The 12784-nt window shown below is 48.0% G+C and overlaps 1 protein-coding gene across 1 annotated transcript in view; it reads left to right on the top strand.

The window, feature by feature from the left end:
• The window catches only part of LOC144739496 (uncharacterized), a 33689-nt gene extending 26830 nt beyond the window's left edge, over positions 1 to 6859 (top strand). Inside the window, exon 4 of the mRNA XM_078622449.1 lies at positions 2813 to 6859. Within this exon, the coding sequence (XP_078478575.1) occupies positions 2813 to 3648 (836 nt within the window). The 3' untranslated portion in view covers positions 3649 to 6859. The remainder of the gene's footprint in view (positions 1 to 2812) is intronic.
• Positions 6860 to 12784: the final 5925 nt, after the last annotated feature.

The raw sequence follows: 12784 nt of genomic DNA, 5'->3' as shown, positions 1-12784 counted from the left end.
GACGCACAGAGACACAGAGAGAGACACATAGGCACACAGGGAGAGATGACACAGAGACACACGTAGGCACACACATAAGCACACACAGAAACAACACCTCTGTGTTGAGGTCTTAAATAGAGAGGGGGGCAGAGAGAGACGGGGGGGGGGGTGTAGAGAAATGAGCATGGCAATGAGAGATTTGGAGCTTTCGTGACTGCAGGAAATACTACAACACGAGGACACTTTAAGTTTTTATTTTATGTAACCAGGCCAAGCTCGCTTGAGCTGCTGTACCGCTCTTATGATTTGAAGCTTTCGTGAGTACAGAAATCCATACTCTTTGGTTCTTTCGGTAATATCACGTAGGAACAAAAAAATAATTAAGTAATAGCATACGACGTCTCCTTTGCAACACGAGCAATCACCATCAGGAACAAATGAATGAGAAAGATTGCTAAATATGAGAGAGAACAAAACACAGACACGGAGACACACAGACACACAAGCAGAGAGAGATAACACAGAGAGAGACACACATAAGCAAAGAGAGACACACAGAGAGACACATAGACAGAGAGACAACACAGAGAGACACACATAGGCACACAGAGAGAGACACCACAGAGACGCACAGAGAGAGACACACAACATAGGCACACAGAGAGATAACACAGAGACACAAACAGAGAAAGAGACACACAGAGACACACAGAGACACATATAGACACAGAGAGACACACAGTGACACACACAGAAAAACACACACATAGACATACAGAGAGAGACACCACAGAGACGCACAGAGAGACACACACATAGGCACACAGAGAGACACAGAGAGAGGCACATAGAGATAACACATAGACACAGAGAGAGACACACACATAGACACACACAAAGACAACACCTGTGTGTTGAGGCCTTAAATAGAGAGAGAAGGGGGCTGAGAGAGAGGGGGGGTAGAGAAATGAGCATGGCAATGAGAGATTTGGAGCTTTCGTGACTGCAGGAAATACTACAACACGAGGACAACTTCAGTTTCTATTTTATGTAACCAGGCCAAGCCCACTTGTGCTGCTGTTACCGCTCTTATGATTTGCAGCTTTCGTGAGTGCATTTGTTGTTTTATATTTATATTATTTTGTTATTTCCCTTTTACGTGACTTTACCGAAAGAACCAAGAATATGAATCCCTGCAGTCACGAAAGCTTTAAATCAAAATTTAAAGGTGGGCTTTGTCAACGTGTGGAAATGACTATCGGTCAAAGGCTCTAAACGCGTGCTGATGTTCACTCTTAAATGTGGAGGGGCATCCGGAGGAAAATCCACGCCACCACGGAGAGAGAGGGAGACACGCAAACTCGGTTATGTTGATTTCATCCTCAATTATTTGGTGGAGTGAGGAAGCATTGAAAACTTTTGGTTTAGCCATGTTTGTTTGTGGTAGTACAGAGTTAGCCTGATAACTTTAATCTAAATTGTCTTATGGTTGTTTTTGTTGACTTGCATCCCACTGGGATTTTTGCACATAGCGTTGAAATACGGTGTTTTTTCTACTGTTTTTAACTGGATTTTTCTGTTGCGTGTAGTCACTTTAAGATGTTTCTTGTTCATGTTTTTGTTTGTTGCAGTTGCCCCCGAGTCAAGAGCCGCATGGCTCACGGGGTTATCTATATATAAAAGGGAAATTTGTGACGTTAGATCTGTTCATCCCAGCATTCAAGGAAATCTGAGCCTGGCTTCACACCTCTAAGTTGCGATTGAACGTGAATTTATGCATAACACAAGTAGTATTATTTTCAACACCCTTTGCTATGTCAGCTGAATTTAGCTCTTATGAATATTCATTTTGTAGCCAGACAGCCAAAATTGTGTGCTTGGAGTTTTGGGTTAACATTCATTTTGAAGATACGAGGGCTTCCAGGAATGTTTATGACCATTTGCCCTCTCATAGTGCGCCATAACAGCCCGTGTGATGAATTTGGGAAACTTTTTAACTCTATCATGAATATATGAATACGTATAGACGTGTTAGTCATGTGTGACTAACACGTCTATACGTGTAAAGTCACGTAGGTAGAAATAAGTAATATTTTTAAAAACCCTTTTAAAAACACGCTTTTATGAAATGTACTAGTAATGGAAGAACTCCACGACTCCAGGAAGTGGCCCCGAGGCTTGCCATAACGTAAGCGACCGTGGTCAATTACAGCCAACGTCAGTTTACCGTGGACAATTAGACCCATAGTATTGTCATCAGTATAGCATAAGTATACCAAGTTTGCAGTCGATACCACATTGGGAAGTGGGTTAAAATGGAGTTACAAGATTTGAGGATACAACAACGACAACAATGACAACAACAACAGACAGAGGGAGTTAAATGAAAGCGTGTATTAAAATAAATCACAGCAGACATCTCGGCTATCGCGATTTTCACCCGAAGATGAACTCTTGTGTTGCGTGCGAAACGTCATTCATGTTATTTCTACCTACGTGACTTTGCCGAAATAACCATAGAGTATGGATTCCTGCAGTCATGAAAGCTTCAAATCAAGATTGTGTACATATATAAGCTTATATTCATTCCTCTGTGCCTCTACTGCCGTGTAGATGGTATTTTCTGTCTGCAGCTGTCGCTTCCTCTGACGCTTCCTCTGCAGAATTGGTCTGATGGAGCACAGGCAGTCGGCGCGGCTCGGTACGGCAAGGCAACAATGGGATCAGCGTGCATACAGCACGGATCGAACTGGAAGTCTGACACGGCACCAGAAAAAACACACGGGAGAGAAGCCCTTCAAGTGTACTCTGTGTGGAATGGCTTTTGCAGATCCATCAACTTTTCAAATACACCAGAGAACACACACAGGAGAGAAACCCTTCAAGTGCACTCTGTGCGGGAAGGCATTTGCACGGTCACAACATCTTCAAGAACACCAGAGAACACACACAGGAGAGAAACCCTTCAAGTGCACTCTGTGCGGGAAGGCATTTTTACGGTCACAATATCTTGCAATACACCAGAGAACACACACAGGAGAGAAACCCTTCAAGTGCACTCTGTGCGGGACGGCATTTTCACAGTCATCTGGTCTTGCAAGACACCAGAAAACACACACAGGAGAGAAACCCTTCAAGTGTAGTGTGTGTGGAAAGGCATTTTTACGGTCACAACATCTTGCAACACACCAGAGAATACACACAGGAGAGAAACCCTTCAGGTGCACTCTGTGCGGGAAGGCGTTTGCACGGTCACAACATCTTAAAGGACACCAGAAAACACAGAAGCATCAGAAGATCCACAAGGAGTGGAGTCAAAAATCAGCTTGTGAAAGTCAAAGTGCCGTAAGGATCCCATCCCTCATGAAACAAGTACCGGAAGAAAATCCCAGCTTGGGCACTTTTAAAGGTATCAAGGCGGAATTTGAAGAGGCGATTGTGAAATGTGAAGAGGTGACGGTGAAGAGCGAAGAAGTGAAGGTAAAATGTGAAGATGAAGATTCGACTCCAAAATGGGACCTTCACATCGATGGAAGCAACGTGAAGCAGGAGGGGAATTCTGACTGTAAGGCAGAGCGAGGCAACTCACAGCAGTTTGTGGAAGTGGAGGTATGGGTGGACTTCCTAGATAATACAAAGTCAAATGGAGACCCGTTAGATGTGTAAGCTTGAGACGATGTCGCTCCCAATGGATGCACCTTTGTCACAGGCCTTTAATGAAAATAATGTGAAGTAGAACATGGAAATCCTAGGTTCAACCTGCAGGGTAAGAGCGGCCAGTCTTGGTGCATCTGTGGGTTGGGTAGATATCTCACCAGGAGCCTTGGTCATTCACACTGAACCCTATGGGAGCCTTCGTCTGGCTCTGTGAGCCTCAGTGATTCACACTGAAGCCTATGGGAGCCTCAGTCTGACTCTGTGAGCCTCAGTGATTAACACTGAACCCTATGGGAGCCTGAGTCTGGATCTGTGAGCCTCAGTGATTCACACTGAAGCCTATGGGAGCCTGAGTCTGGCTCTGTGAGCCTCAGTGATGAACATTGAACCCTATGGGAGCCTTAGTCTGGCTCTGTGATCCTCGGTGATTAACACTGAACCCTATGGGAGCCTTAATCTGGATATGTGACCCTCAGTTATTAACACTGAAGCCTATGGGAGCCTTAGTCTGGATCTGTGAGCCTCAGTGATTAACACTGAAGCCTATTGGAGCCTTAGTCTGGCTCTGTGAGCCTCAGTGATTAACACTGAACCCTATGGGAGCCTTTGTCTGGCTCTGTGAGCCTCAGTGATTAACACTGGACCCTATGAGAGCATATGTCTGGCTTTGTGAGCCTCGGTAATTAACACTGAACCCTATGGGAGCCTGAGTCTGGCTCTGTGAGCCTCAGTGATTAAACTGAAGCCTATGGGAGCCTGAGTCTGGCTTTGTGAGCCTCGGTAATTAACACTGAACGCGATGGATGGGAGCCAGTGACATGGGGTGAGGTCAGTGGCTGGGGAGGCACCGGGGGCGTGGCCTCACCGAGGGGGGGCGTGTCTGACACGCCCCCCCTCAGTGAGGCAGATGTGATAGCTGCCTCCTCTGGTGCTTTTTCATTGCAGTTTCATGACGAGACCAGCAAGCCTACGTATCTTTATACACATACAGTAGAACCTCTGGTCACGAACGCTTCTGACCACGACCAAATTGGGTTCCGACCAAAACATTTACAACAATTTTTTAATCTGGTCACGAACACATACTCGGGTGGCGATCAAACATGGCCGCGACCGATTTCCCCTTCCGCGCCATTTTTGTTGTTGAATTACACAAAGCGTAACAGTTAAGTATATATCTTTTGCTACATAAAATTCCTAGTAAGATATACATTTTGTAAGTGTAGTAATACCCCTCCCCCCTCATTCAAGCTATAATTTCGAGAGCGAAAGCGCTGAGTACGTAAATCGCTAACAAAAGAACCCGTTAATCTCTTCTCGCGTCATTCATACGATGATGCGGTGAAGTAAACGTTCATACGATATTACGGTGAATGCTTCCAAAAACAATACTGTACCCAAATATTACTGTTAACTTACTTTCAATAGAAACATGAATTGCTCATACGAATATTCTCTCTCTCAGAATCGACCGACTGATGTAGCAGACGAAACAGTAATCTTGTTGAATGATTCTAAACCTTGTCGCGGCAATGTTAGTTTTCTCTGTTCAAGGTTTTCTCAGTGTTATGCAATGTTTTTACATTTTGTTTACTATTACACTGAATTCTATGGCATAGTTAACTATTTTTGTACTTAAAAATCTTTAAAAAATATACAGTTCGTAGGAGTCTGGAACGGATTAATCGTATTTACATACAATCCAATGGGGAAATTAGGTTCGAGTCACGACCAAATCGGGTTGCGACCAAAGTTATGGAAAGAATTATGGTCGTGACCAGAGGTTCTACTGTACTTGAACTAAGTTACCCGGACTATGGAAGGCGAGGACATGTAATGAAGGGGTCTACAAACATTCCATTGGTGACATGCTGAGATAGTAACAGGCACGCCCTTACTGCCCGCGTTCCATCCAGTGTCTGAGGGGTTGCGCGATCAGAGGGGAGGCTGAGCGCGTCGCTGCCTCACCCCTTGTCTCTCCCTGTACTTGCAGCGAAGCTCTGCAAATTTGGCGATTTTGACTATAAATAAGTAATTAAGAAAAAAAACTTATTTTAATACGTGCTTTTATGAAATGTTCTAGTAATGGCAGAACTCCAGGAAGTGGCCCCGAAGCTTGCCATAACGTAAGGGACCGTGGCCAATTACAGCCAACGTCAGTCGACCGTGGGGACAATTAGACTTAAGCCGAAACATAACATATAAAAAATAATGTTTAATTTTTTATGATACAATATAGTATTGCCATCAGTAGGACATAAGTATACCAAGTTTGCAGTCGATACCACATTGGGAAGTGGGTTAAAATTGAGTTACAATATTTGATGATACAACAGTGAGTTAAAATATACTTTTTTTAAAAACGCGCTTTAATGAAATGTACTGTCCGAGCTGACCCTTCACCCATCGCCCATCCCCTCCTTCCACATGCCCTGCCCCTGGGGCGTGTCTCCACGAGGATTGCGGTGACGTAAGGGACTGCGGTGATTTACAGGCAACGTCAGTTGAGCGTGGACAAATAGAGCCGTAAAAAATATTGTTAAAAAATATTTCTTTTTAATGATAGAATATAGTATTGTCATCAGTATGACACACCTATACGAAGTTTGCATTCGATACGACATTGCGAATACGGTTGAAATTAAGTTACAAGATTTTTGGATACAACACATCCAGTAAGTTAAATAAAAGCGTGTAAAATGTTTAAAATGTGTTTTTGATTGTTTATGATATATCGGGTTGTCATCAGTATGACAGCTATACCAAGTTTGCAGTCCGTAGCACATTGGGAAGTGTGTAAAATTTGAGTTACAAGATTTAGTTTTTGAGGATACAACAGACGAAGTAAGTTAAATAGAAGCGTGTAAAAATGATTGGAATCATCTTCTTGGTTCTTTCGGTAAAGTCACGTAGAAGGGAAATAATTAAAAAAAATCTCACGACGTTTCGGCCACAACGCAAGCAGGTCTGTCACCTGAGGAAGGCTGCTTGCGTTGTGGCCGAAACGTGAGATTTATGAAATTATTTTTTCTTTCATTATGATGAATCCCTGCAGTCACGAAAGCTTTAAATCGAAAATGATTGGAATCGTACAGAAATTACATAACACCCAATTTCAAAGCAGATGCGGTCCACCCTTCTGAAACGCCCTGTAATTTACGAGATTTTAATAATTGTAACCAAACACAATAAACCAGACACGTAAATTTGTGAACTTTCACTGCTACTTGTGTAGAGACCTTTAATCTGTGTAATCGGCCACGTGTGTGTGTATACATACAAACCCCCCCCCCCCCCGGTATAGCCTTCACAGACTATTGGGGAAAGTGCTGTTAGCGGGTGGTCGATGTTAGCACACCGCACCGGGTACGCATTTGAGGCCGAGTCGATGTAGGAGTGGCTCAGGACCGGTTAAAAAAAATCTCCACTGGTTATGGGGGCCGTCCATAAATGACGTCACGCGATTTTGGACGATTTTTGACCCCCCCACCTCGGTCACACGGCGTCACAAAAAGTCAGGCCCCCCCTCAAATATGACGTCACACAGCTCAGCCCCCCCCCCCCCCAAAATAAAACATGTTTCAAATCGCTTTAAACTATCGTCATTGTCGCGCGTATTTAATGTGGCGCTGCACTCTGATGTTGTAGGAGAAACATTTATTAAAAAGTCTATTTAATTAAGTAGAACATGTCTATATTTAAAGTTGCGCATTTTGATGTGACGTCACATTTATCAACCCCCACCCCCCCTCGTCACAAATGTCTGGCCCCCAGAGGTCGCAAACGGGTTTCGATCCCTTACCCGTACCCATACCCGGCCGGACCAGGGTCGCGAACGGGTACCCGTACCCTACCCGATACCCGGCTACCTGTACCCGGCCGGGTATTGGGTAGGGTACGGGTATCGGGTACCCGATCGCTACCTCTGGGATGAAGCCATTTTGCAGGCGCGGGTGGGTTGATTCTAGGAACTTGAATTGTGAGAAGAGACAAGACGTTGGGAAATGAGTGATAAACGGTGACTCGCCAGTGACTCACGGCCTACCAGTATCCGGCCGCACCAGGGTCGCAAACGGGTACCCGTACCCGGCCGGGTACGGGTAGCCGGGTATCGGGTAGGGTACGGGTATCGGGTACCCGGTTACGACCTCTGGTGGGGGGGTTTTGGGGAGAGAGAGTGCTGCGTGGAGTAGTAGTACCCGGCAGATATGATACACGACAACCACTATAAAGCATCTTCTTAGTTCTTTCGGTAAAGTCACATGTTTTATTTTATTAATTTCTTTCTACATGACTTTACCAAAAGAACCAAGAAGATGAATCCCTGCAGTCACGAAAGCTTTAAATCGACACTATAAAGCAGTTCGGGTTTTTACTTGGTTAGGAGTAAAAAATAATTATTGCCGTGGTTTTCCCACCTGACGATGATTGCTTGTGTTGCTATCGAAACGTCGTGATTTGATTTTCTACCCACGTGACTTTACCGAAAGAACAAATGAGTATGGATCATGCAGTCACGAAAACTTCAAATCTAGATTGAACATAGAGGCAGTCCCCGACTAACGATGGACCAACTTACGATATTTCGATCTTACGACGGCGATATCGATCCGACAAAATTGTAAAATATTTTACATTTCGCGCGGCAGGCAAACGCAGCAGCGTACAAGGTACGATGCTGTACGTTGGGACGCTGCCGGGATGTTACTGAACTCATCTCCCGCCTTGTGTGGTGATGCCTTTCACTTTCACCAGCGGTCGACGGTGTTAGCGTGTGTAGTTTTTTCTGTGTTTCAGAATCTTGGTGAGTACAGTACAATATACGTTACGATACGTTCAATGCATGTATGATACGTAACTTTAGCGATTTCATTTTAGGGTTATGTTGTATGTCGGGTTATGAAATTTTGATAAAATTAAATGAAGATTTGACAAAATGTGTAAATCTCGCAAACTATGCAAATGTATGTAATTATGCACATAAATTATGCTAATTGGGGATATATTTGTATTGATGATGATGCTCATCTGGTGGTGACGATGATCTGGGTATGGCAGTGTTTCGGTTTATATCTGAAAAACCGCTCTGCTTTTGCGCCTGCCTTCAAAGGGCCAGAACCATCCTTTGTTTCGTTCGTTTGTGGACACAGCTGCATGCGTGTCCGTGTGTTCTGATTTATTGGAATAATTAAGTTCTTAAAGCGAAGCAGCTCTCAGATCGTCCGTTCAGTCTCTGCAATTATTAATCCGGAAAAGGGGGGGGGGGTCTTCCTCGCGAGCCTCCCTCGCAAAACTGCGTCGTAAGCCGAGTCACCAGACTGAAACAAGACTGACGATTTGAATCGCGTTCGTACCGAGAATTGTGTAATCTCTCCCCTCTCTCTTTGTTCACAAAAACCCAACTTTGCCTTGATGTCGCTGGTTGTGGGGAGGGGGGGTGTTTTATCGAGACATCTGTTAAATCTCCTTCCCCAAGCCATCTTTTCATCCATGGAACACAGATGCCCAACCTGCAATAAAACTTTTTGTGAGCGCCACTTCCCTCGCTCTGGGCGGCGTTACCTTCTTTGCTATCCCGTGCTTGCGGGAAGACAAAGACGGTTGTGAGGCTCTCCTCCTACGGAGTACATTACATCTTGGTTAGGTATGACCGACTTATTTCGCCTTTAATTCTTCTAGATGGCCCTTTGTCTATTCGTAATAAAAAAAAATTTGGTTTGTTTAGAATTATTATTACCACGTATTTTCATAGGGTTTATTAACCTTTTCTTGGTTCTTTCGGTAAAGTCACGTAGAAGGGAAATAATACAATAATAAAACGAAAACATAAAATACAATTCTCACGACGTTTCGGCCACAACGCAAGCAGCCGTCCTCAGGTGAAGAACAGGTCTGTCGGAAAGACGGTTGCTTGCGTTGTGGCCGAAACGTCGTGAGAATTGTATTGTATTTTTATTATTTCCTTCTACGTGACTTTACCGAAAGAACCAAGAAGATGAATCCCTGCAGTTATGAAAGCTTTAAATCGAAATTTATTAACCTTGTTTCACTGCCTGTATCATGGGTTTGTGCTGTTTGTTCTCGATTTATTATCTGATATCCCGAGGCTAGGGAATTCGTTTTGGCTTAGGAACGACCCTGACTGCCATAATTATTCTTTGATGCGTCGGTCAGGTCGTGTAGAAAATTAAAGGTAACCATAACATTAGTATTGAATGAATATGTAGGGGTGTTAGAGAGAGAGCCCGTTATGCATGGCAGCCTATGGTAAACAAACACAGTAGGCGGGGCTACATGTGTGCACAAGCAGGTGCCCTCTGCGACGTCCGCGCCAGACACCCTGGGGGGTCGATTCGGTCGTTATGATCCCCCGGGGCCCCACCCCTCAGGGAGGGGTTGGGTATAAAAGGGGAATGTATCGAAGGGCTCGGGAGTGATGTTTAGCTAAAGAAGAGGAGGCGGAAGACGTCTGAGATAGAGCCCTGGACTCCCCCTGGTACGCCGTCCTTATCAGGACCGCGCAGGCTCGAGCCAGTGGCGTGGTACCAGAGCCAGAGCCAGTGCTGGTCTGGACTCTGGGTACCGGGCCCGACTGACCAGTGTCGGGCCAAGATAGCCTCCCCTAGCCCATTAGTGGAGGACTCAGAGGCAGGCCAGGGTTAGCTAGAGAGGTGTGTCCTCAGATAGACGGGTGAGGGGGCCGATACCCCCTCAAATGTGTATGTCACAACGTTGGTGTTAAATAAACAAGTGTGCCTCCAACTCCGGTGTGAACGAGTCGTGAGCGTTACTACATCTGGCGTCAGAAGTGAAACAAAGTACGAACATGGATACACGCCGGACGACTCGAGTCGGGGTACCAGAGGCAGAAGACACCACTGCAGTCGGAGGGCCCGAGACGGCTGAAGATGCCATCGACCAGCCGGGGCTGGGCGCATCCACGCCACAGCAGCTGGAGGAAGGGGAGCCGTCGATGGAGGGGCTGAGGGAGGCGCACGCGAAGCTGACCGAGCTGCTGTACGCCGCAGCCGCCATGCTCGACACCATCACGCAGCTGGGGGCTGCGGGACCGCCACGGGGCAACGGCAGCCGACGATCACAGCGCCTTCCCGCCATTTCCACGGAGCAACATTTTGAAACTCCCGCCATCGCTGCAGCTGCTGTTGAGGGCGTGGCCGCTCTAAGCATCGCGTCCAACGGCGGGAGTACAGTACCTGCCGCGTCACCACCAACGGGCGGAACGTCACCACGGGTGCGACCGGCGATGCCATCGCTGGTTCGTGCCGACGCTGAGTTGAGTGAGGCGGACGAGGGAGTGCGTTCTTCCTCTGCAGCCGCTGCCTTACATCAGCGGCTACCTCCACTCAAGGAATTTGTGGGCGAGGATGGCGACTGGGGCGGCTTCCAGCGGCGCTTCCTCGCTCACCAGGAGATGGCACAGTGGACAGACGCCGAGGCTCTCCGCGCGCTGCCAGCACTTCTCGACAGCGACGCCCTCGCCACTCTAACATCGGCTTCGAAGGAGAGGCGCTCCACGCTGCGGAAGGCGATGCAGGTGCTGTCGGCGGTATATGGTCCACCATCGGACTGTCGCCAACTCTTTTACGATCGCCAGCGGGGGACGAAGGAGTCGCCCCTGGCGTACCGCACAAGCCTCCTGGCACTGGCGAAGGAGGCCTTTCCACGAATGGATGACGAGGGTGTCGACGCCATGGTGACAGAGAAGATACTTTTGCTGGCGGACGACTTAGACATCGTCATTGTCGCACAGGACGATGCAGAGATGTGCTCCCTCCAAGCGGCCCGTCTTCTCCACGCAAACCTGTCCTCTCAACGACGGAAGGCCAGCAAGGCGGCGAGCGGGCGTGCCGTCGCTGCAGCCACCCTCCCGGCGGAAGAGGGTTGCGCCATCGACCATCAACGGCAGCATGGAGCGGGAGTACGGGAGGACCGGGCCGGTTCAAGCCGTCTACAACATCCATCGTCGTCACCAGCGCTTCCACGCTGTTACAACTGCGGCATCCGGGGCCACGTCGCCTCGGGGTGCCGCTCTCCTGGGCAGCGCAGGACGACACCTCAACGGGACGCCGGCCCTCGTCACAAGCTCCACCATCATAATCCGGCGAGTCGCGGCACCCCTCACGTTTGGCCCACGCACACGCCCGTCGCACACTTAAACACCGCAGCGAAGGGGGGGCCAATATCGCGTACCATGGCACCAACACGCACCGCTCTGGGTACTCAGATTGAACCCAGCCAGTGGTCCGTGTTGGCCCATCGGGTTGTAGCCGCGTCGTCAGGGTCGTCGGCCGTTGTGGGTCACATCGATGGGGTCGAGGTGCGCATCCTGGTCGATACAGGAGCATCGGCGACCATTATTTCGGAGTTGATTTATAACATTCTCCCTGCCCAAAGCCGTCCTTTGATGCCTGTTAACGTGCCATTCTTTGCTGCTAACGGGGGTTCACTTGGCATCATCGGACAAATTCGAGCCCAAATTTGTGTCGGGGATATTAAATTATCTGGGCCGATTTTTGTTTCCTCCTCGCTGGCGGTTCCGTGCCTGCTGGGGACGGATTTCCTGGCCAAAATGCCGATTAGGATATTAATCGACCAGGGATGCATTGAGCTCCCATCGGGCCGACGCATGGCGTTTTTGCCATCCCCCGCTACGAGCCGGACGGCGTTCGCGACGGTGCCGGCGTTCGTAGATAGAACGGTGCGCGTTCCTCCGGGGGCGCAAATGTTAATTCCTTTGAGACTTCGGCGGCCCTTCGCTAAGGGCATTGGGGCTCAAGGGGTTTTGCTGGGACCGTCTAGGGCCGGGGTCAGTGGACCTAATTTACTCCCGGCCCAGACCATAGTGAGAGGGGATGGAGAACCCTTCATCGCGGTCCTCAATGTGGGCTCGCAGACGGTGGTGGTCCCACAGGGGACCGTGCTTGCTCACGCAACGCCGGTGCCCTGTGAGGAACCCGTCGCGAGTCATGTCGGCGCTGCCCCTGCACCGCGACCACATTCAGACAGCGATGAAGGGTGGCTCGAGGCGCTTTGCGCGGGATCGACGGACCTGTCAAATTTAGAGCGCCAACGTCTTAAGACACTACTGAGGGAATTTTCCGACGTTTTCAGTCGGGATAAATAC

Source organism: Lampetra planeri, unplaced genomic scaffold (genome assembly GCF_965212315.1).
Source record: "Lampetra planeri unplaced genomic scaffold, kcLamPlan1.2.h2 scaffold_153, whole genome shotgun sequence".
NCBI lineage: Eukaryota > Metazoa > Chordata > Hyperoartia > Petromyzontiformes > Petromyzontidae > Lampetra > Lampetra planeri.
Note: the sequence above shows the minus strand (reverse complement) of the source record. Positions and strands in the feature narration are given on the sequence as shown.